This window comes from Bacillus rossius, chromosome 13, assembly GCF_032445375.1.
Source record: "Bacillus rossius redtenbacheri isolate Brsri chromosome 13, Brsri_v3, whole genome shotgun sequence".
NCBI classification, from domain to species: Eukaryota; Metazoa; Arthropoda; class Insecta; order Phasmatodea; family Bacillidae; genus Bacillus; species Bacillus rossius.
In genome coordinates this window covers 21,032,395-21,056,048 of record NC_086340.1, presented here as the reverse complement: position 1 = coordinate 21,056,048, position 23,654 = coordinate 21,032,395, and the positions used below count along the sequence as shown (strand labels likewise).

Below are 23,654 nucleotides of genomic sequence, written 5' to 3'. Positions count from 1 at the left end.
AATCATCGTAGAAAAACGATATATCAAAATATTTGGCAAAATAAGCTGCTGCTGTGAGTAAATATAATATTTAATATTTTAATAAATAATATACAAACGGAAATGTACCATCATTAAAATTATAAAATTTGAAAAAGTTTAATTCTTTTATTACTAAAGTCCAACATTTTATAGTACTATGAGTCTTCATTTATATATAAAAAAATAAAAATTGCACAACAGTAACACTTTTACACATATTTATGAAATCACAATTGTTAGTTGATCTTTAAAAATTGTATTGATTAGCATCAAAATAAAAATACAATATAATTAATCATCCAACTGTAAAAAAAATTAATTCATACAGATTTATGCTGGCCCAAGACTAAAATCCTTATTCGTAGCTATCTTATTTTTATAATTCATGTTTTTTTTGTTTTTATCAAATTTAGACACATGCCTTTTACCAAAGGTTCAAACCTGGTGCTCAAACTCAGAACCCCTCGCACCGTAAGCCAGAACTTCTTTTCTATGGCCAGCATGCATAAAAATTTTGGCAAACACTCACCAATGACATAGATTTTATGCTAGAAAATTGTATATACTTAAAAAAAAAAAGTTTATAACTTTATATCAAAATGTACCCCATGTATTCAACATATTATGTACTTTTTGACACATTCGTATAAATTTAGAATAAATTCCTATACGATTTGATAATACTTAAAAAGAAAGTATGTCATTGAAGTAACATAAAATTACATAGTTTAAAAATTTCTTATTTTATCAAAAGTAGTTTACAACGTTTTCTAAGACACAACCTCTTGAGTAAAAATATTTTATACAAGAATGATTTTTTATTTTACTTTTGAAAAATATAGGGATAAAATAATGAAGTGTATAATCAAGTTAATTTATTTTAAAACAATATTATCGAGTGAGCTAGCGAGTATATTTTTTTTCACTAATTCAGTAGTTTATATTTTCCTTGAAAGATAGCAGCACAGACACCTTTTTGCAAAGACGTAGTTACATTCCACGCCACCACATTCACCGAAATGACTGATCTTGCGTAGTTTTTTTACTAGTTTTCCATACTGTCCCTATTCAAATATTGGCTTCTATGCATTAGCGAATGATCACACGGAGACAGGTATGAACTGCTGATATAAAAAGTTTTGAAAAATGGAGACTCGTGGATCCACTGAACCACTATTTACTGACATTAAAGCTGTTGAGGATTGCGAGCCAACTGAAATTGAAAGTCTTTGTGTTAATTGTGGTGATAATGTAAGTATAATTACACCATTTAACTATTTTTGAAGGAAATATATAGTCTTGTGTATATTTGTTCTAATGCAGTAGGTTAGTATTTTTTTTTATGTTAATTTGGTAACTCCCGATTGGGCTGTAACAAAATGGCAAGGAAATATTATATTCCTGTAAATGTATTTGCTTAGATCAAATTAACCATTGATCCGCTCCAAATTTAATCTACTTTTAGTATTTTCAACTTAAAGATTTGTGCATGCACTCTAGTAATCCTGTATAAAAATCCTTGTTATGTCATAAGACTGAGACATTAACGAATGGTAGGTAGCATTTTGTAATTTGCCGGAACTGCCTGGCACTGCCCGATTGTATACCAATTCTGATGAAGTCGCCAAGATGGCGTCACTTATGTCATTACTACCTTTATATGATAAGCGTGGGAATATGTGGGTTTTGGACAGGGAACATTAAACACTATTTTTCACATACTTCCTAATTTTTTGAATATTATGCTTTTCAGTACCTATCACAAACTAGACTGTATTAAACCCCCCCCCCCCCCCCCCCACCTCTCTTGTCTACTTTGTGATATTGATATTTCATTATCAAATAAGTGATTTCTGTAGACATTATTACTTCGTTTAGGGTAAAATTTCAATCCGGATTGAACCTGGAGTGGAGTGAACTCTGAGTGAATGTGTAACGAACATAGACTGACAAAATGTGTTTATGGTAAATATCACAATCCAGATTGAAATGTAAACAAGATCGAAGTTGGAGTCAACATGGACTGAAAATGATGTGGTGCGATCTAACCTTTTTTCTGTCCAGCATTCTTAAAATATGTTTTTCAATCTTTACGTCCAACAATAACTCTACTTCCATCTCTGTCCGCACATTCCTCTGCTCTTTTTTTTTTTTGCCATTTTCACAAATTATGCCTGAAATGCAACGAGACCAATAACAAACAATGCAATATGACGGCGGCTTGCTCGTGCTTGTTTTCTTTTCACTCCAGTCCGTGTTTAAAGTAAAATCTCAATCCGGATTCTTCAGTCCAGTCCACCTCAACAAGTAGAGTGGATTATCTCACTTCACTCCAACTTCAGTCCACAACAAAGTGTTTAAAGTAAAATTTCAATCTAGATTCCTCACTCCACTCCAGGTTCAATCCAGAATGAAATTTTACCCTAAACGAGGTATATAACTTACGGCTGTATCTTAATTCACTTTTCATTTATTACAAAACTTCATGATACTGAAAAATAAAAGTTGCTGGAAAAGTAGTAAATTGTGAGGAATAAAACACTGATATTGCATAATAGAGCAGACTGGGTGGGACTGTATCTTACTTCATGATATCAAAAAAAATCTTCAATTTCAACAAATTAAATAATGGTATCACAAAATAGACCGGACTATGTGGAACTGTAGTCTACTTCATGATACCATGAAAAATTGATTGTGAAAAATCTCAATAAAAAAAATGAAATGTCAGTGTCAAAAACCAAACTAGACTATGTTGAATTTTCTTCTTCATTACAATGGCTAAAATGAAATCCGTTATAAATACTGCGTCTGCATTACTCTGGCCAATACTCACATTTTCCCGTTAATTTCATAAGAATTTAGCTTATTAACATTGTAACCGACCTCTATCACACGATACACTGTTCCTCCAGAATATATTAAAATATTTATTTGTTGCTGACCGAACCTAATCAACCTTTCAAATCTTTTTTCATTACGGAATGAATGCTAACCTAACGTATTAAATTTCTCATTTCACATAACCCTTAGATCAACGTCTTCAACATTCAACATAAACTCTTAATTCTTCCATACACATCCGACTTACCTGTTCTTGGAAGTAATTTTGCCTCCACTTTTTTTATCTTCAAACCAATTCCAATGTAGTTTAATAACAAGTTACATGTATTCGTTGCGATGTTGCCTGTATTTTCCGTAACTTTTCATTTATCAAACAATGAACATTACAATTACATATTACCTACGATCTGTAACTTCCATTAGTACCACTAACTTGTTCCCAAACAAACAACCACACATCCAACATCGTCAACTCCATTGCTACCAAAACATGAAACCCTACTCAATTCCAACCTCATTGGCGTACTCCAATGACGTCATACGTTATTATGAGATGTAATAAGCTTCTGCTCTTGCCGGAAATGTTACATGTTAATGTTACACACTGGGTATAGCTGGCGACGAGCACAACAAATTGCAATACATTTGTCTAGGTCGCATTTAACATTAGGTAATGTGTTCTTCCCCACTCGGCTACTTGGTACTATTATTATGCTAGATAGGTTTGACTGTTGGTTACTATTACTTTCTGTCGATATTTGTAATATATTTGTAATAGTGTATAAGGGCAGGTCAAACAACACAGATATTATTCAGGTTCTGGTAATTATGTGTAACACACAGTAACTGCCATCTAAAGGTATTAGACGGAACTTCCCTAGTCCATTGACTATGGTATGCCCGCTTTTTAATTTGACTGAATTTATACTTTACCAACTGTATTTATAGTATCACTTCAGTTCTTTTATTATTTATGAGATGTGATTTATGTGAGTATTTAGAACTTTTTTTTGCATGATCAAAAATAATAAAAATTCACTGTTTGAGCAGGGAAGATTTGATTATGTTGCAATGGAAACAGTGTGTGGACCTGTTGTGATCAACATGTAATAGCTTGACAGTGTTTTGTTTTTGTGTGAGAACTAAAAAAAATTAAAACAATCTGCCTGAAAGTTGTACCAAACAATTTCCTCAATAAAGACTGCCCAACTAAATACATACTTAATACTCAAATTTAAAACATCTACAAACATTTTTGATGAACCTTTTCAGAATTAATTTTTTGAAGTGTTTTTTGCGAATATTCCAGTCAGGTTGTCTTTTAGCTGAGCGAATCTGAGTTGTAACATCATACAGTTTTTCGTTTGAATTTTTTATGAATTAGTCTTACTTTATGTATCTATTGGAAACAAATACTCAAAAAAATTACATAATTTGAAATTTTGAATTGAAAATCAAATTATTCACTAATTTCAAATATTTTTTGAATACTTGCAGATCCCTACATTCTTTAATTATTTGGTTTAACAAATTTTTATTATGAATATTTTAAGAACTTTTACATTTATATTTTCTTGTGTTAAATGAATTCTATCCTATACTTCCCTACTGTCAAGTTTCTAGAATCCATTCAATATTGAAACATGAATGTAATTAAGCAATTGAAATAATACTTACAAGTAACATTTTTGAATATTTTTTAGAGCATCTAAACTTCATATGTATCAGTAATTTCAAAGAACCATAGGTTCTTTAATTTCATTCATTTATTTATTTTTACACCATCGATACCTGAGGTTGCTCACTGCACAACTTAAAAATTGTGCGGTAAATCAAATAATTTTGTTTGGTGGCATTCTATTCACATCTATAATTTGGTTTTGCCAATTTGAATACATACCTAGCGAGTTAGCCACGTTAAGGTGTCTGTTCTTGCAGGTAGTTAAGACTAAAACGCATAGTTTTTTATTTTATTTGATATTGGAAAACCAGAAAAACATGATTCGTGATAAATGTAAAAAATGACCTCTAATTGAATGAAATGAGATAATATTGTAATATTTTGTCAGACAAGATATATTTCCTGCATGTTTAAAAAAATAAGTGTGCGTGGAGTCAATGCATGACAGAAGTGTGAAACTTCTTGCTTGTCAAATGTAGATAGAGATTAATTATTAGTGATTTTTGATTCAACAAGAGAGAATAATTGAAGATAGTAAAGATGCAGATATGATCGCAAATTAGAAAAAAAATGCCTTTTCCCCCATCCTGTACTCTCGCATCCGTTCACTGGCACCTTTTGGCACCTCTTTTGGAGTTTTATTCCCACGTTGCATTTGATAATACCTCTTATCTGCTTCTGCCTTTTTTATTATTTTTAGGCAGGATATTAAATCACTATCTCCGGCTGAATAAAATGAAAGACATAAATTAAACTTATAAAATATATCTCACAAGTTTATAAGTCCTTATTTCAAATCACAATGTTCACATATTAAAAAAAAATTACACTTATAAAGCCGACCTCTTAAGTATGTACGTCTTTGTGACATTTTCAATCACACTTTTTCCACATGAACATATAAATTGTAGGTCCTTTAGATAAAATAAAATAAATATGGTAGCATCAATCATTAGCAATAAAAATTGAGTGAGTAAACTGAGGAGTAGACAAACACAAGCTGGTTAAGAGAATTCTGTAACACTACTGCTGCATCATTTGTACCTACTTCTCCCCTGCCATCTTCTCTTCCAGCCATTACAACTAGCATATAGCATATAGCATATTCCGCTATGTACCTATCCCGCCTCCTTTTTGCCGGCTTCCCATTCGACCGCTTGTGCATGCATCGGGAGTGGTGTCGCCGCTGACGCACTCTCCTCTACTGGTTTCCCTACCACGCACCTATTTCCCTCATACGATCGGGATTTTTGTAACACTCTAAAATTGTAGCCCTCTCAGCAAAGAAGTTTCACTTCAAAAATCCATAGTAATTATGTCTTGTTTTCTTTTAAATTTCAGGGTATTACAAGGATACTGCTTACGAAAATACCCTTCTACAAAGAAGTTGTCATAATGTCTTTCAGCTGTGAGAAATGTGGGTTCAAAAACAACGAGATGCAAAGCGGTGGGAAGGTGGAAGAGAAAGGCGGTCACATTGTGCTGCGTGTCGCCAGCCCGAGCGACTTGAACAGGCAGGTTGTCAAGTCGGACTTCACTTCGGTCCAGATCCCGGAGCTGGAGTTTGAGATCCCGGCACAGTCTCAGAAAGGAGGTACCTTAGCGATTGAAAACATTTTTCCTGGATTAAGTTCATTGCATATTGTTAATAGGATTCATACCAATTTTTTAAAATTTTATAAGTGTTTTCAAACATATCAACACATTAGCAAGCCAGCTCAGTAGCTCCTGTATGTATTAAGATGACTGGCAGAAGAAGTCAATGTAGATACACTGAAAACTGTTGACTATGTCCACTTCCACTGGTTTAACATTTGAATTTGGGGTGATGTAGTTGGAATTGAAAAAATGTTTAAAATTACTAAAACGAGCTATTAAAACAATAAAAAAAAATGAGAAAACAATCATCTCCCTGTAAACCAAAATTTAAAAATCTTAAAATTTTGACTGTCTTAAATTAATACATACTAAGAACACTTAATCATTTATAAGAGATAAAAATTAAAAAAGAAACACAGATATTCACATGCACCACAACAGAAATGGTAGAAATTTGAGGACAGCAGAACATAACTCCAAGCGATTTGGATATGGTCCTAAATACATGGGCATAAAACTTTACTTCTTATTATCACAGAAATAACAAACACAAATGGTTTACCAGAATAAAAAAAAATAGTAACAATAGTTGTTACATAACATTCTTCCTACTCTTCTTTCATTTTATAGAAAATAGATAAAAAGAACTGTTGATTATTTGACCTGATATTTTATTGAGACTGTTTCATATTTTACATAATGTGCTAAAATTTTCTTCATGAAAACTGTTACCTAAATTATATTTTGCTATTATTATGTATATACTGTATAGTAATTTTAAGAAGTATATTATAATTTTTTTGTTACATAAAAATATAAATTATATAAAATGTATTTAATTCTGAAATAATGTTTGATGTGTAATAAATATTATGTGGAAGTATATCATAAACTTTACATTCTCTGAATTTCTACAATCCTATCACTGTTTTTCTGTGTTACGTGCGGTTCAAAAGTAATTCCAGGGTGACATGAAAATTCCTTGTTTAACAGAAGTTACGACGGTGGAAGGTATAATTGACCGCAGTATTCAGGGACTAGAGCAAGATCAGGTTGTTCGCCGAATACAGAATCCTGAAGTAGCGTGCCAAATCGATACCTTCGTGGAAAAACTTAAAAAATTGAAAGAGCTTCAAACACCTTTTACTCTGGTAAGGATAAATATGTGTTTTAATGCAGTTTCCTGTTAGTAATTCCACTTTTAGTATGCCGACCATCTAGCATAATATATCTGTAAAATAATTGAAAATGACATATTTTATGACCGGTTTTAAGAAATTGCAGTTTTCTTCACAGACACAAAAAAGTTCAGATCTAATTTTATTTCTTGCTTATTATGTACTTTTTGTGATAATCATTTAATGTTGATTAAAGTAGGAAAACAAATTTTTCATAAAATTTTATTGAGTCAGTTTATTCTTTTGCTGGTTCTTGCAAAGTCATTTTTTTTTCTGACCCTCTATAAACCTGCTGTAAAGGTCAGATTCTCAGAAAGAATAATAAATATGCAGTCTACAGCAATATTTATAAACTATAATAGTTATCAAAGTAAAATAAAAATAAGCTTATATATACACAAAGTTTTATCTATGCTTTAATGTTTAACAAATTTGTTAAAAATATTTTCTGATAATGTTGATGTTTGCTACTGTTAATTTAATTTACAGATTCATAATACATTTTGGTTTTGAATTTTTATTGAATAACATCTGTTGCCCCTGTACTTGTGTAAACTGTTGTGTTAAAAGAAACCCTTTTTTTACATGCAAGGAAAGCTTCATTATAATAAAACTATTTGGAAGCATAGTCTTTATAACGATAATTAGAAATATAAATCTTTGTATTACCTTTATTTAACTAAATCTTGAAATAATATATGCGAGCCATTTATTATTAAACATTATGTTCGATCGTAATTTGTACCAAAGTAAAAGCAAGAGAAGAATAACGTAAAGTTTATGTTCTATCGTTTGTCTTGAGTATCAGTTTGTAAAACAATCTGGTTAAAACAGTTCAGCTGTAGAGGACGAGTTTTGAACAGACACAATGTATTTTTTCCTGTAATTGTGAAATAATAAATTTAACCTGCTGGAAAACAGGAAACACTTCACTGAAATGAAAACTGACAGTTAGGCCAGTGCAAAGCTTCGACTAAGCGAACAAATTGAATTAGATTCGACTTCGCCAGGAAATTTTGCTATTTTTTTTTTATTTTTTTATTCGAAGCTTCGGTTGCGATCCCAAGCTTCGCGTCCGATGTGAAGCTTCGTGTTTGTTGCAAAGATTTGAAACTTTTAAAGGCCTAAAGATTCACTGCTGATTGCCGCCGTCTTCCTGATCTGATCTTTAGAACTTTATAAAACCAAACGTGGATGTATACTGTTTCCAAATGAATAAACCTAATTTCTGTAAGTCACGTTTTTTTTTGTTAATAGCCCTTGAAAACCGACACACACCTTGTGCCACACCCTGTACGCAGGGGCGTAGCCAGGGGGGGGGGGGCGTTAGGGGTTCAACCCCCCCCGCCCCCTTAGCACCAAATCTTTAATTAATTTCTTATTCATCACTCAAACAAATTTCATATTAAAATTAATAAAAATTTTACCATTACAATATTTAAATTTAAGCACCGAAAACTGCTAAAATAGCACTATTTTACACCTTAAAATCCAAAATTTTCCCGGGGGGTGGGGGGGGGGGGCATGCTTCTTAACACCCCCCCCTCCCCCCCCCCCCCCTCCATACACAAATCCTGGCTACGCCACTGCCTGTACGTATCTCCCGCGGCCACCAGGTGCTGGATGACGCGAGCGGGAACACCTTCGTGGAGAACCGCGAGGCGCCGCGCCAGGACCCCGCCGTGCAGGTCCGGTCGTTCGCCCGCACCAAGGAGCAGGACCACGCCCTGGGCATCTACAGCGCGGAGGAGCGGGGGCTGCTCGAGCCCTCCGACCCCGGCAGGTTCCCCCTGGAGAGCCTGGAGAGCGAGGTGCTGCAGTTCCGCACCGACTGCCCCGGCTGCGGGGCCCCCTGCGAGACCAACATGAAGTTGACCAGTATCCTTTCTCAGGGTTCCCGGGTTGCACGCCGGCAAGACGTCCCCAACGTTCTCTAGCTGCAATCTTATATCTCGGCAGACGGTGATAATGCAGCCGTGGTCGTGTATTAAATTTTTTTATGTCATTTTGGTTAACCTTTTGTTCACAGTAAGAGAGCAGGTTCCGATACTCTCTGGCGAGTGGTTTCAGTAACATCAGCTATTGTTAGAGACCGGAAAAATTCGCGGGTTCAATGACCTTCAGGATAGACTCCAATATCCACTACACACTCGGGCAAATGCCAACTGTTCATTGGCTGCTGACTTGTGGGTCGTCTCGACTGGGTGGCCTGTGATTCGACACGTCTATGAGTGAGGGTCTCTAATTAGCCCTCAGGACTCCATATTAACAGTGAACCAATGGCAGAAGCAGCTCTAAGGTATAATTATTTGAATTTTAGCATAACACGAAATGAATCGGCGAATTTTTCAGGTCTCTAGCTATTGTTCCTATAATGCTGATAAGGGCAAAAGACTGACCGCTGACGGAAGCTGAGGAAGTTGTGTAACGTCTTCGTTTCTCTGTTTCAAAAGTTTTGATAGGTTCGGATAGTTTTGAAACATTAATTTTTTTACTTTGGTGGAGTAGAATTGTATTAGACATAGTTTATCTCACATATTTAGCATATATTAACATAAACATTACTTTCAAAACTAAACTGAATTTAAATATACCTCGTTATTTTTAATTTAAATACAAACAAAATCAATTATGTGTTTCAAGATTCAAAGTTATATGTAGTATAAATAACTCGCAGAGCATGCCAAAATGACTGGTAGAATAGACAGTAGTTTTCTTCTTATTGTCCTATTATTGCAGAAGATTGATAATGATCCGTCTGTAATCTCAGTGCTCGTCAGCAATTACGTTACGTGTTTAGGGCAAGGATATTGGGAAAGGAATTAGTTATGGCGTATAGTAATGCTGGGATCACAATAGTGCGGTGGCAGCAGCGACACAATGATTTGTAACCGATCATGTTCTATACATCTATGTCGACCAGACACGACAGCCTTTCCAGTTATAAATACTTTCTATTTCCATCACGTTGCTGGTGCAGTGTTACTGAAGTGGGTGTCAGAAATTTTATTTTGAAAGATGGTTAAACTGTTGCATTGGTTAAAGTTTTTTTCACTGAATGTATCTGTGACACCTCTGAAATGTGTTTATGCATGGTGATTTTTTACAATTAAATTTTAAATTTAAATTGAACATAATTCTCTCAAACATATTGATAAAAAAAACCTGCTAGCATTGATGGCTGTCCTATGTTCGGTGTGTATGCAACGGCAAGAAACATTTTTATGCAGTTGTTTGATTTTTGGTTGTTGCGAAGTGAAAACTCTGTGTTAACAATAACTAGACATTTTGCTGTTCGCATCACCATCTTTGCTGTGGGCTGTTGAGATTCCAGCATTTGCCAGGCATGAGCTCGAGAAAACCATGGCAAGCCCAAGTCAGAATGGCTGGATTCGAATTAAAACCCAAGTTCTTCAGATTGAAAGTAGTCCAGTGTCTTAGCACTGTGCCACTTTGCTTCATGTCGTGTTCGTAAGCTGACCTACGGTATTGGTGTAGTTTATATTTTTTACTAGTTAATGCCCGGCATACGTTGCCATGCCTCTTTCAGTTATTTTGTAATTTGTGTGAGGTAGGTACACATATACAAGTCATCTCTCTATCTGTCTCTATAAATCTCACTATATTTCTATTTATATAAAATATCTCTCTATATATCCATGTACACTATATCTATACCTCTCTATGTATCAATGTTTATATCTATTTTAATATACCGTCCTATCTGTATATTATATATCCCACCCTCTGTATATCTTTATACAGTAGAACCCTGTTATAATGTTCCTGCATATAATGTTTTCCTGCTTATAATGTCATATTTTTAAAGTCCCAATATTTCCCCCATAAGGACAATGTATTTATTTCCTGCATATAACGTTCATAAATAGTGTAATTTCCTGCTTATAATGTTTGCTTTCTAACATTCAATAAATGGGGAAAAATGTTTTAAAACCTAATTATTCCAACACTTACAATAAAAAGTTTCCTTTATGTATGTTTATGTTTATGTTTACAATCACTGCCATACAATACATGAAGTTTGTTAAAATACAATTTTATGCAATATACTGAAGGTATACAATGTTCATAGTTACATGTCAGTTGGCACCCTTATTCAACTCTTCTGTTCCTTGCCATTCCAGTGGGTATTCAGATGCATGTACATAGTCCTACGATATTTAAGTTGCCAACCATTGAGCGAGGGCATAACTAAAAGTGTTTTCTATTGCTTACAAATATTTTTTTTCATTCATATGTAGGAATCCCAAAATTAAACATTTTCAGGTGGCGAAGGAGTAGACGTTCTCACTCTTAATGTTGTCATCATGAATCGTGAGACAATTTTACAAAAAATGTGGCAGTGTATCTTTAAAGACAAACAAAATTTAACCAGGGAACAAGACGAAGTTGAAAAATTGTTGGTTTGTTTCAGAAAATTCATGTATCAAGTATACTATCTTTGTTTTTAACATTAAAGTTGTTTACATAGCTTGGTGAGTCCATTGGTACAAACCTCAAACATTGTTAAGTGTTAAATTGAGATTTCCTGCTTATAACGTTTTCCTGCTTATAATGTTTTTTTCTTTTAGTCCCTTGAAAAACATTATAACAGGGTTCTACTGTATATATATTTCTTGTGTGCGTGTGTATGTCACTGAACTCCTCCTAGATGGCTGGACAGATTTTGATGAAATTTTTTGTGTGAGTTCACGGGGATTAGAGGATGGTTTAGAGTCACAATCAGATATTTTATCTCGATTCTGAGTTAAGAAAAAACTAAAAAAACACGCTTTAAAAGCAAAAAAACTAAGCATTGTTGATAATTAGCCTCCATGGCAACGGGCTTTTGCATTGTTGTTGTCTTCTGCGTAACCATGGGAAAGGTTTTTGGTAACGGCAGTGGCATGCCCAAGAGGAGGGGTATGTATAATGAGAAGATACAAAATGTCCATCGTAGAAATACTTACCGCCATATCCATATCTCACAAAAAGTACATTTGGGCAGGACAATGTCTGTCGGGTCCGCTAGAAAGATATATAGAGAGATAGAGATATAAATAGAAAGATAGAGAGAGTTATAGAGATATACATAGAGGGATAGAGAATTAGAGAGATAAAGAGAGATGCTTAGTATACGTTTAAAAAATTACAAAAAAAAAATGATTGAGGCATTGCAATGCATGCCGGGCATTATCTAGTCTCTCTATATATCTATGTATATCTTCCTATCTCAATATTTATCTTTACAAAACAGCAGACACACACATTCATTTATATTTATATACACACACACCTATCTATATTTTTATCCATCTTTTTACCTGTCACAGGTGTGACCTAGGTATATAAAAACACACACGTATTCAAATGCAACATTTTCCAAAATTTCAAAGCAATCAGTGAAGAACTTATGAAGATTTAAGGTTTTTAACGAATGAACATTTACATTTTTATTTATATAGATTTCACTGTGTTAGGTCTTTCAGTCAAAATTATAAAACCTGAATGCACCAAAAACGAAACATTTTTTTCCCTTGCATGCTTGGATCAAAGTATTCGGCCGTGATAAATTTTGTCTTTAATTTTCTGCCCAAACTTTAGTTCTATTATTTTATGGTGACACTCTTTTCGATTTTATTTGTGAGCATTGGGAGAAAAACCTTAGTGAGATTTATAAGCCTGTGCGAATATCAGTTTTTTAGTTCGAATTCGAATACGAATACCAAATTATTCTCGAATACAAATATTGAATTCGAATAATTGGAATGAGAATTGAAATCCCATAAAACATGTTATATCACATCACATTACAATATGATAACAGGTACATATTTACTGATACAACGTATGTAGAATCAAAAAACTGACAGTACTTAAAATTTTAAGGTTCTCCAATTTTATAATTAGTTCGTATTAAAAAGAGTCTTGTCACATCACTACATATTAGCTAATTTAAATTTTTGTGGAGAAACACAAGCTGCTCTACATTTTCGGGGAGTAGACTCTCTCTTCTACACGTCACAATGTTGCCAGCTGTTGAGAAAAGTCTCTCACTGCACACTTGTGTGGCAGGTATAGGCAAGTACTTTCTTGCTACCACAGCTATGTTTCGGAAACAAGTGCGCCCCTTCTCTGACCAGAAACTGAAAGGATTTTTATTCTTTGGGATTAAGGGTGCTGCCAGATATTTGTTTACTTCTCCTTGGATAGTTTCTTCGTAGCTTGCAAGCGTAGACTGAGCTCCTGTTGAAGGTTTCACGTAGGCCCACAGAGATGACTTCTTAATAGGCATTTCACTTGTAGCCTCACTTGTCTCAGTTATAGTTTCAGCTACTGTGTTCAGCTTACACAGCTTACATACCTCCCTGCACAAATTTTCAACCCATATTTTTTTTTTTTTAATTTTCATCCTCAATTAGTGAATCTTTGAACCGTGGATCTACCATCATAGAAAACACATTTACTTCACAATCTTGGTACACCATGTAACGTGATCGTAAGCTAAGTAAGTTCTTGGCAAGAGTTTTTTTTGATGCGCGGGACAGGATAATTGCCTGAGCTGTCTCTACGCGAGGAATTTGGGAAGGGTGGGAAGGGTAGTTATGAAGTGGGGGGGGGGGGGGGGTTTGCCACCTGCGTATTATCCTATTGAAAAATATTTACGTAGCATGTTAGGCTTTTGGAGTCTTTCCTGCGAGTATGCGGCCAGATGTTTTCCACATGGTCTGTACAATTTTCTTTCTCTTCGCCGTCACGTTCGGAACGAAATTACAGTGCCGACAAACCATGTTTCACCCTCTAATCTGAAAACTGTCACCTATAACACCCCGGTTGTGTGGATTTTACAGACACACATTTATCTTTATCAGTATGCTGACAGTTCAAATCTATTTTAAACGACCTGACGACATTCTTCTACATAAAATATGTTAGTTATCGCTCCGAATTACTGTGTTCAAACGGGCTTTACGTGGTCAGATGTAGTGGAATAACTCCACATACATAACTCTAAAACATTACGAAAATCCCGCGAAACTTTTGCCCCCGCCCAACGAGAGAAACCTCCGTGATCCCGAAATGTTTCCCGGTTTCAGTGATCCCGCTCAGCCTTTTTCGTAAATGACTGAATATTCGTTTTTTCGAAGTGTTAGTATTCAAAATTGAATTGAATACGAATAATAAACTATTCGTTTTGATATTCGAAAATTCTAATACAGTAAGTCCTCTATTTACGTCGTACCGATTTACGTCGTTTCGGATTAATGTCGCTAATGTTTGAGTACTCATGTTTCAATTTAAGTTGTCGCCGATTCACAATAACGTTGTTTACAAAGACCGTAAATCTTTATTTTAACCAAAACACCGTATATAATTTGTTTATAATTCTTTGTTTCCTTCGGTAGTTAATTTATGCTATGTAGCGTAAGCTACACGTTCACCGCCTTATCATATCATACATCATGAGGGACGCTTCCTGCTCTCCGCGCGGTGATGCAATACTACCAGCCCACCTGCTCGGCCACCCACGTATCTCGCACGTAGAAGTGTTATCTACTTCCCGCAACGACACAGCATTTTCTCCTACCCCTTTTCGTCCAACTCCTTGGCACTTCAGTCGCTATGATATCATTGAGTTGGCCGGAGTTTTAAACGTGCCGTTGTTAACTTTATCGTGATTAAATGCGTTTGTAGTAGGCCTACAGTATCAGCTCACTGCAATTTATGATTTTTTCTTCATAAGATGTCTTCCAAACGACTAAATTTATCTTCAAACGTAATTTCAAAAAATAAGAACAGAACACATGTTTCATTAGCCGCGAAAATGGAAGTTTTGAGACGTTTCGATTCGGGCGAGAGGGCTGTTGAGATTAGTAAAGTGTTAAGTCTGCCACCTACCACAATTCGTACAATTCGATCAAACGCGGACAAAATTAAGAGTAGTTTACTGAACATGTCATCTGTCAGTGCTACAAAGACGAGTTATACACGTAATAGCGCTATGGAGAAAATGGAGAAGATGCTTGCCGTATGGATTGAAACACAGAACCAGCACAATTGCTCCGTAAATTTCCATAAATTATTCCCGTACGTAAATTGTAAGAATTGCGCCGCGCTATTGTATAACCTCTTTTAGGTGTTTATTACTTCATGTGATTATTTTTAATCAAGGGCTCTCAATGTTTGTCATACTTATAGTACTTTTATTGTATGTATGCATTTCTTTTGACTTTGTTCTTACCAGCCTCCAAAAGAAAACAGTTGTTTTCTCCCGCGAATGACTTAAAGTAAAATCTGTGTAGCGCTAAACCACTTTGTATCCTTACACTTTGAATGCATTATGCGTTTATATTACGTACAGTATGTACTATATATCTGTTTTTATATTTCAATCAATAAAGGTAATAAAGCAGCTGGTTAAATAACCATTCTATAAAGCTGAGAAGTACTAGTCGGACTTGTTTCCCACGCTGTCGGTTGTCATTTGCTGATAAAATTGCCCGTTGTCACGTCTGTATGCCAGCGCTTCCGGCCGACCTTGGGCCGTGGCCGGCCGGTGGCATGAAACATGGCTCATTTTGCGTCGTTTCTATTTACGTCGCGGTTTTCAGGAACGTAACCCCGACGTAAACCGAGGACTTACTGTATTCACACAGGCCTAGAGATTTAAGATTAATGTGATTAAGTTTAGCTTAAAATTTCTTTGTTGACTAAAAAAAGCAGCTAGGTAACTAAGTTAAAGTAAAAAAAAAAGTATAGGTTCTCAAGTAATTATGAACTGGCACTTTAAGAAAGATACACACAGAGAAAAATAAACACTTTTTTTGCATGAATGTGTATTAAATTTTTATCACAAAGAAAATTCTATTAAGTCATATATACAATATACATGCTTGATAATTAACTGGTTTGCTGCGTAGCAGAGTTAGGCTGGCTTGCGCATAATTACTCCAGTCCATACATGCTTGTAACAAAATTTTGTTTGTGAAATAGTCACTGATAGACATTTGCAGTAGGTTTCAGTTGTATATAAATATTAATCCAAAATAACTTTTTGTAATATATATTTAGATCAGGTTTAACATAAAAAATTTTTATATTAGAATAGTTACATGTTTGAATATCTATAAACTAATAGTGTACTGTGTTTGGTCTTAGGCATTTTTTTATTTTTAACCATTCTTTTGAACATGTAAGACTTCTTGCTATAAAAGGTGTCATATTTACAAATGAAGTTATACACAATTATTTGTAAAACTAGACATATAGTAACAAATCACGATCATTCCTGAACTTTTCCAGATATTCCTTATTTTAAGGAAGTAGTGATAATGGCTACCAATTGTGATCTTTGTGGCAACCGTAGTAATGAAGTCAAATCGGGTGGCGGTATTGAGCCGAAAGGTTTGCACATTGAAGTGAAAGTTTCTGGCGTCGAGGATTTCAGCAGAGATGTACTGAAGGTTGGTTGAGATTGCTTTTATCCTCGAAGAGATTTGTATGGCCATTTTTTTTTTGTGCAATGTTTCCATAGCACAAATCTAATATAAAAACCAAAATTTAAAAAAAAAATTATAATTCATGTGTTTTGTTTTATGCTGTAAAGTTGCTTACTTAAGTGTTATGATATATAAACTACTGTGAATTTTTGAAAATTTGTTTCTAAAATATGTGAACAACCTTTGATGAGTGGTTCTTGATTATAAGATGAACCAACCACGGCACACTAAGTGCAGGGGAATATTAAAAGGAATTCTATGCTTACTATGCTACAGAAGTCGTGGTGTATCACCACAACTAAGTACAATCCACAATGGCTCCAAAAAATTATTTTAAGTCCAATTTTCACCTTTAGGTTGTTGCCCCTCCCCCCTCCCCCTAATCGTAGGGCAGCTTTCACAGAGCTCTAATACAATCTAGCCCATGGACGCTTTCAAATGAGGTGTCCTCTTGTCCTGCCACCACCACCACCACCACAACCACCCACCACAACCACCCACCACCACCCACCACAACCACCCACCACCCACCACCACCCACCACCACCCACCACCCACCACCCACCACCCACCACCACCCACCACCACCCACCACCCACCACCCACCACCACCCACCACCACCATCACTACCCACCACCCCCCACCACCACCATCACTCACCACCACCACCCACCCACAACCACCATCCATCTCCACCACCACTCACCACCATCCATCTCCACCACCACTCACCACCATCCATCTCCACCACCACTCACCACCACCCACCACCACCACCCACCACCACCACCACCCACCACCATGGATGGACGGACGGACGGGTGTGTGTGTGTTTGTTTGTGTGTGTGTGTTTGAGTGTTTGTGTGTGTGTTTGTTTGTGTGTGTGTGTTAGTTTGTGTGTGTGTTAGTTTGTGTGTGTGTTTGTTTGTGTGTGTGCGTTTGTTTGTGTGTGTGTTTGTTTGTGTGTGTGTTTTTGTGTGTGTGTTGGTTGGTTGTTGTTGTTGTGTGTGTTAGTTGGTTGGTTGTTGTGGTTGGTTGTTGTGTGTGTGTGTGTGTTGATTGCTTGTTGTGGTTGGTTGTTGTTGTGTGTGTGTGTTGGTTGGTTGTTGTGGTTGGTTGTTGTTGTGTGTGTGTTGGTTGGTTGTTGTGGTTGGTTGTTGTTGTGTGAGTGTTTTTGTGTGTGTGTGTCTTTGTGTGTGTGGTTGGTTGTTGTTGTTGTGTGTGTGTTGGTTGGTTGTTGTTGTTGTGTGTGTGTTGGTTGTTGTTGTTGTGTGTGTGTTGGTTGTTGTTGTGTGTGTGTTGGTTGGTTGTTGTGTGTGTTGGTTGGTTGTTGTGGTTGGTTGTTGTTGTGTGTGTGTGTGTGTTGGTTGGTTGTTGTGGTTGGTTGTTGTTGTTGTGTGTGTGTGTTGGTTTGTTGTTGTGGTTGGTTGTTGTGTGTGTTGGTTTGTTGTTGTGGTTGGTTGTTGTTGTGTGTGTGTTGTTGTTGTGTGTGTGTTGTTGTTGTGTGTGTGTTGTTGTTGTGTGTGTGTGGTGTGTGTGTGGGGGGGGGGATGGATGGATGGAGTCCTGTTGCAAACCGCTGGGCTAGGTGCGTGGCGTTGGCGAGTGCGACTGGTTGCAGTCGGAGACGTGCTCGCTGGGGATCCCGGAGCTGAGCCTGGAGGTGGGCCCGGCCGCCCTGGGGGGTCGCTTCACCACCGTGGAGGGCGTGCTCACGGCCATGAGGGACCAGCTCACTCAGGGAGGGATCATGTTCGGGGACAGCGCCGACCCCGACGCCAGGCAGAAGCTGGACCGCTTCTTGGACCAGTTCGACCGAGCCCTGCGGGGAGACATGCCCGTCACTTTGGTCCTGGACGATCCCGCGGGGAACAGCTACGTCCAGGTCAGTTAGGGGTCGTCCATAAATACGTGATTTTTTTTAGCAAATTTTTAACCCCCCTCCCCCCCAATAAATCACGTGTATTTTTTTGGTACAAAATATTTTTAAAAATTTCAGAATATTATCTTTAAATATAGGTATAATCTAATTTAATTCTGGAAAATTAAGCACAGTGATAAAAATGTCCAGACACACATTAAGGTTGCAGGTTTATTCTCAATAGCATAAAAATAATAAAGGAAAGGCTTATATGTGATTTACGCATGTATTCGGCGCAAAATCACAGTCTTACTGGCGACTGGCAAGCCGAGCCGGGTGGTTCATGTTGCGGCGGGCGGGGATATTGTTGCCTGGCTACAACGAGTCAAGGTCATGCGTCGCTTTTCGGTTTAGTAGAAATCGCGCGAAAAAATAAATACACGTGATATCTCTCTACACCTCCCCTCCCCCCTTGTGATATTTCGTGATTTTTCCCGACCCCCCCCCCCCCCCCTCCTTTTCGAGCCTCACGTGGTTAATGGACGATCCCTTACGTGTCTGAACGCTTCTCAATGAATCTATTCTTCAGCAAGATTTGATTTTTATTTTTTATGCTTGTTGCGTGTCAAAGAAGTGTATTTTTATTATACTACTGAGAAATTTAGTACTCTTATCATTTTAATACTGAGAAGTATAGCCAGGATTTAGGTTAATAAGGGGATAAGCGCACTGATCGCTTCCCCCTTCTAGTTTGGGTACAGTTAAGTCCCCTGTTTCAGAAGATAAACGATGCTGCTGTTTAATGGTGCTACTTGTGTTGTTATGGAAGCGGAGTTGATACCTTGGCAAAAAAAAGAATGGGAGATAAATATTACTGGGAAGTAATTAATTAGGGATGGGACGAATCCACATTTTGGTCGAATCCGAATCCTTGTTCGAATCCTCAGTGTTTGTCATCGAATCTCGAATCCCAGTCCCACACTAAACTTCACCACATGTTATTAAAAAAAATCACTTATTTATTAAAAAAAATCACTTCTTTATTTTAAAAAAATTACATAGGACTATGTATTAAACAAAATCACATGTGTAGTTATAAAATTGTAAAATAAGTGCATAGTGTATACACCTGATATAAAATAGAGACAAATAACCTCAAAAACCACACACATAAGTTTGCATCTGTCTAATTCTCTGTTAAATTAATCCTTCCTATGTTTTCAATAAAATACGTTTGTATAACAGACACCATTTAAAAAAATTACATTTTTTCTGCAATGTTATATTATTGAAGGTTGGAAATGATCGAGTAGTTATGCTAATTGACAAAATGCAGCGTAGTTTATCTTATGTTTGTGCTATTTCCGTTACCTTTATAATACAGTTTAGGTATACAATTCTCTAGAGCTGGGCGAACCTCAGTTCTCTGGTTTCGAACCGAACCGAACTGAATTGAACCATAGCAAAAAAATTTTGAACCAAGCCGAACCGAACCTCATACAGAAATAATTGTTTTGAATTAAAATGAACCGACCACCAGCATTTTGGTCTTTAACTGAATGGTGAGATAGAAAGGTTCTCCAGCCATATGTAAAATTAAAACATTATATAGCTTAGCTTTATTAAAACATTGCAAAACATTTTATAAGTAAAGTTTATGCAATAAATAATGAAGGAAAGAAAACAGTTTAGAGAAAATCATTTTTCATTTAATTTCTTTACATATATATACTTTTAATTCATGAAGAAGTTCCATCTAAATTTCAAAAAGATTATCTTCCTTTTTCAGTGTACACTAACATTCATTAAAAAAAAAAAATAAGATTATAAAGATGACGAACATTCAGCATAAGGCCACATAACATATTTTTGTGGTAGACATAACCTAACATTTTTAAAAAGTAAAACTTTTTAATAGGACATTAAAAAAAAGTCGAATGTGAATTAAGTTACCTATCCACATTACAAAACCCGCTGACTGCAATTGCTGTTTTCTTGGAAGAATGCTGCTCGTCAGAAGAAACTTTAGACATTTTTTGGGGTGGTTCTGGGTCATCATTATCTTTTCTCCATTTGGAAAACTTAAACGACGTAAGTCCTGCTAGTCGCAAATCACCTCAAGAACAATAATATTGTAAACGTAGCGTAAGTCAGTGTGGTTATAAAAATTTGCGTCGGAAAAAAGAAAACATGAGAAATAATTGATGGCTGCCGCAACTACGCTAGTCAACTTAGTACCGTACTGTAAAATTTACTGGACCAGTACTTTTAATACACAAGATTAAATTATTATTTTCAGTACCTGACTGTTATAACCAAAAAGTCCAAAGAAAATAAATACATTTCAGTAATTTAAAATACATAATTTACGTAATCATTTCCTACCGCATTTGTCTTGTGTTAACTTGATCACGTTAGTTTTGCCGAAATACGAGAATTCTCGTACACGCACTATAGTTAAAGGTATAATATACAATACCTTTGGCATTTGTACGATAGTTTATATTACGTAGTACGAGAAATGCATACAAAATTCTCTAAAATAAACAAAAAACAAAGCGCGCCTATATGAAAAAATGCTATGAGAGTTATGCGACGATTAATAATTTTTTTTTTATTATTTTGTCTGCGCTTGAAACTGTTGAGGCGACGATTATGGGATAAAAGTCGGAATATTACAAGTAATGGAATTTTGTTGTGCTGTTTTGTGAATGGTCTCAAATGGGGGTTGGAAAATTATAAAAACGTAATTTTTTTTTAAACGAACGTTGGGTTTTTCGAATATATTTTAAGAGGTTTCGAACCGAACGTAAGGATTCGGTTCGGTTCGAAATTTTCAAACTTCGCCCAGCACTACAATTTTAAATTACTTAAACAATTTTAAACTCTTAAAAACCCACCTCGAATCCCACCTCGGATCCTACGAATCCTCGAATCCATAGGATTCGGTATATTCGACGAATCCAAGATTCGAAAATCCCATCCCTATAATTAATACAAGTATGTAATCATTAATACATACTTGTAATTCATGTGTTAATGTAAAATTATTGATTGTGTCATGTTAAAACTATTGCTGGCTGATAAAATAGTACTGTTATTTTTAAATTTTCTACCTAATAGTATTTGAACCTCCTTGTGATATATGTTTTGTTTGGGTATTTGGTGGCCCTGATTGCAAACGCACAATGCTATTGTGGCAAAGTTTATGTATTCTGTCTCATCCCCCGCATGACTCAAATTCATGTGCACGGAGTAGTCACCAAGTTGTTTGATGCACAAAATAATCTTGGAGGTCTCTTTGCATTAACAGGATGACCACATTCTGTAAAGTCAGGGAAGTGGAAATTGGTCAGGAGAATCAGGGAATTCACTTCAAAACCTGGAAAAGCCATAGAAATTCAACAGTGATAGTAATTTTAGGGGGGGATGTCATTCTTCAGTATGCCATCACTCAGACTTTGCATACTTTTTTTTCCTGGTGGTGTTACAGTGCATAAACATTAACTCTGTAAAATGGTGTTTGACTCGTACAGGTGGAGGCTGGATTGTCTATTTCTTTCAGAAAATTGCTAAAGATGGTAAAGAGGTAAATTATTTTAAAAACTTTGTCAAGGAAAGTTGATTTTGGTAATGAAAAGTCAACGAAAAGTCAAGTAAATTTTTCTACAGATTTGTGTGGACACCCTGATTAAGCAACAAAATCGGATGTAAAATCGTACCTTTAGCTTTTGTGTGTGTTTTTGATAACTAATTAGTTAGCCAAACCTATGGACATGCACTTTGTGTAAACAAAAAAAGGCGTTAAGTGCAAATTTCACACTTCCCCCCATTTCTATATGAGAGATAATATTCTGAAATCATGAAATTTAATACAAATAGAGAATTTGATCAATGTCTGTTCTAAAAAATTACAAATACAGCACAAGCTTTTATACCAGCACCATGTTTTTGGCTGCATAAGGATATTGCGGAAAATTAAAATGTTATGGACTAAAATAATGTGTGTGTTTTTTTTTTTTTTTTTTTCGGGCTCCCTACATTTTGATGGCACTATGGCCTATCTATTATCTCTGTTGGAACAGTTACTGTTTATGGCGTTCACGTTATAGAGTTACTTATTTTGGTTTACCGAACAGTTGAAAAGTCTAAGTGACCTGTTCTAATTGTGAAAATGGACATAGGTGTACAAGTTAATTTTAAATTTCACTTTGCGTGGTGTAAAACAAGTTGATGTTTTCAGCAAACCATCACTTGAAATTTTTTATTTGATAACATTTATTTCATTTTAACATTTTAACACCACTTTGCAGTTTACTCACGGCCTGCTTCCACACATTTTTTAGTGTTAAAATTGATGGATTTTATTTACTTATCACTGATGTTCCTAGCTATACCAATGTTCTGAATCAAATTGTTTTATTAGCATTGTAGACTCAAATGCTAGAGGTACATTTTGCTAAGATAAAATAAATCATTAAGTTTTCAAATAATAATTGCATACAAATTTTGGTTTTTGAAAAAATGTAAAAAAATTTGAAATCACTTGATTAAATTGTTTAATTTTTTTTTTCATTTTTGTTTGTTACAATTTCACTGAAATATCATTTTTCCAAGAATTTCAATCCTCTTAGCTTTATGAAAAGTTTTTATTGTGATTTTTGTGATGTATATATATATATATATATATATATATATATATATATATATATATATATATATATATATATGTATATATATATATATATATATGTGTATTTTTTCCCCAGAGTTTGACTCCTCCGGAACCAGATAACAAGCTTTCGATAAATAAATACGAGCGCACCTACGAAGACAATGAAGAGCTAGGACTGAATGACATGAAGGTTGAAGGTTATGAAGAATCATAATATGTTACGTAAATTATGAAATGTTTATTTTTGTTATACATTTATTGTAAATAAAGTTTTCACACAGATTCCATGTAAAA

At 35.4% G+C, this 23,654-nt stretch overlaps 1 protein-coding gene across 1 annotated transcript; it reads left to right on the top strand.

The window, feature by feature from the left end:
• The first annotated feature begins 1,000 nt into the window (after positions 1-1,000).
• On the top strand, positions 1,001-23,654 carry LOC134538337 (zinc finger protein ZPR1). Its single transcript, XM_063379573.1, has 7 exons — positions 1,001-1,272; positions 5,888-6,140; positions 7,139-7,296; positions 8,940-9,201; positions 16,627-16,787; positions 18,446-18,709; positions 23,455-23,654. Exons 1-7 carry the CDS (start codon positions 1,168-1,170, stop codon positions 23,572-23,574), a joined length of 1,323 nt encoding a protein of 440 aa, XP_063235643.1. The 5' UTR covers positions 1,001-1,167; the 3' UTR covers positions 23,575-23,654.

Coding starts and splice junctions, on each gene's coding strand:
- LOC134538337 (XM_063379573.1), top strand. CDS start 1,168: ATGGAGACTCGTGGATCCACTGAACCACTATTTACTGACATTAAAGCT. Junction 6,141..7,138: donor GGCACAGTCTCAGAAAGGAG/GTACCTTAGCGA, acceptor CTTGTTTAACAG/AAGTTACGACGGTGGAAGGT. Junction 7,297..8,939: donor TTCAAACACCTTTTACTCTG/GTAAGGATAAAT, acceptor CGCGGCCACCAG/GTGCTGGATGACGCGAGCGG.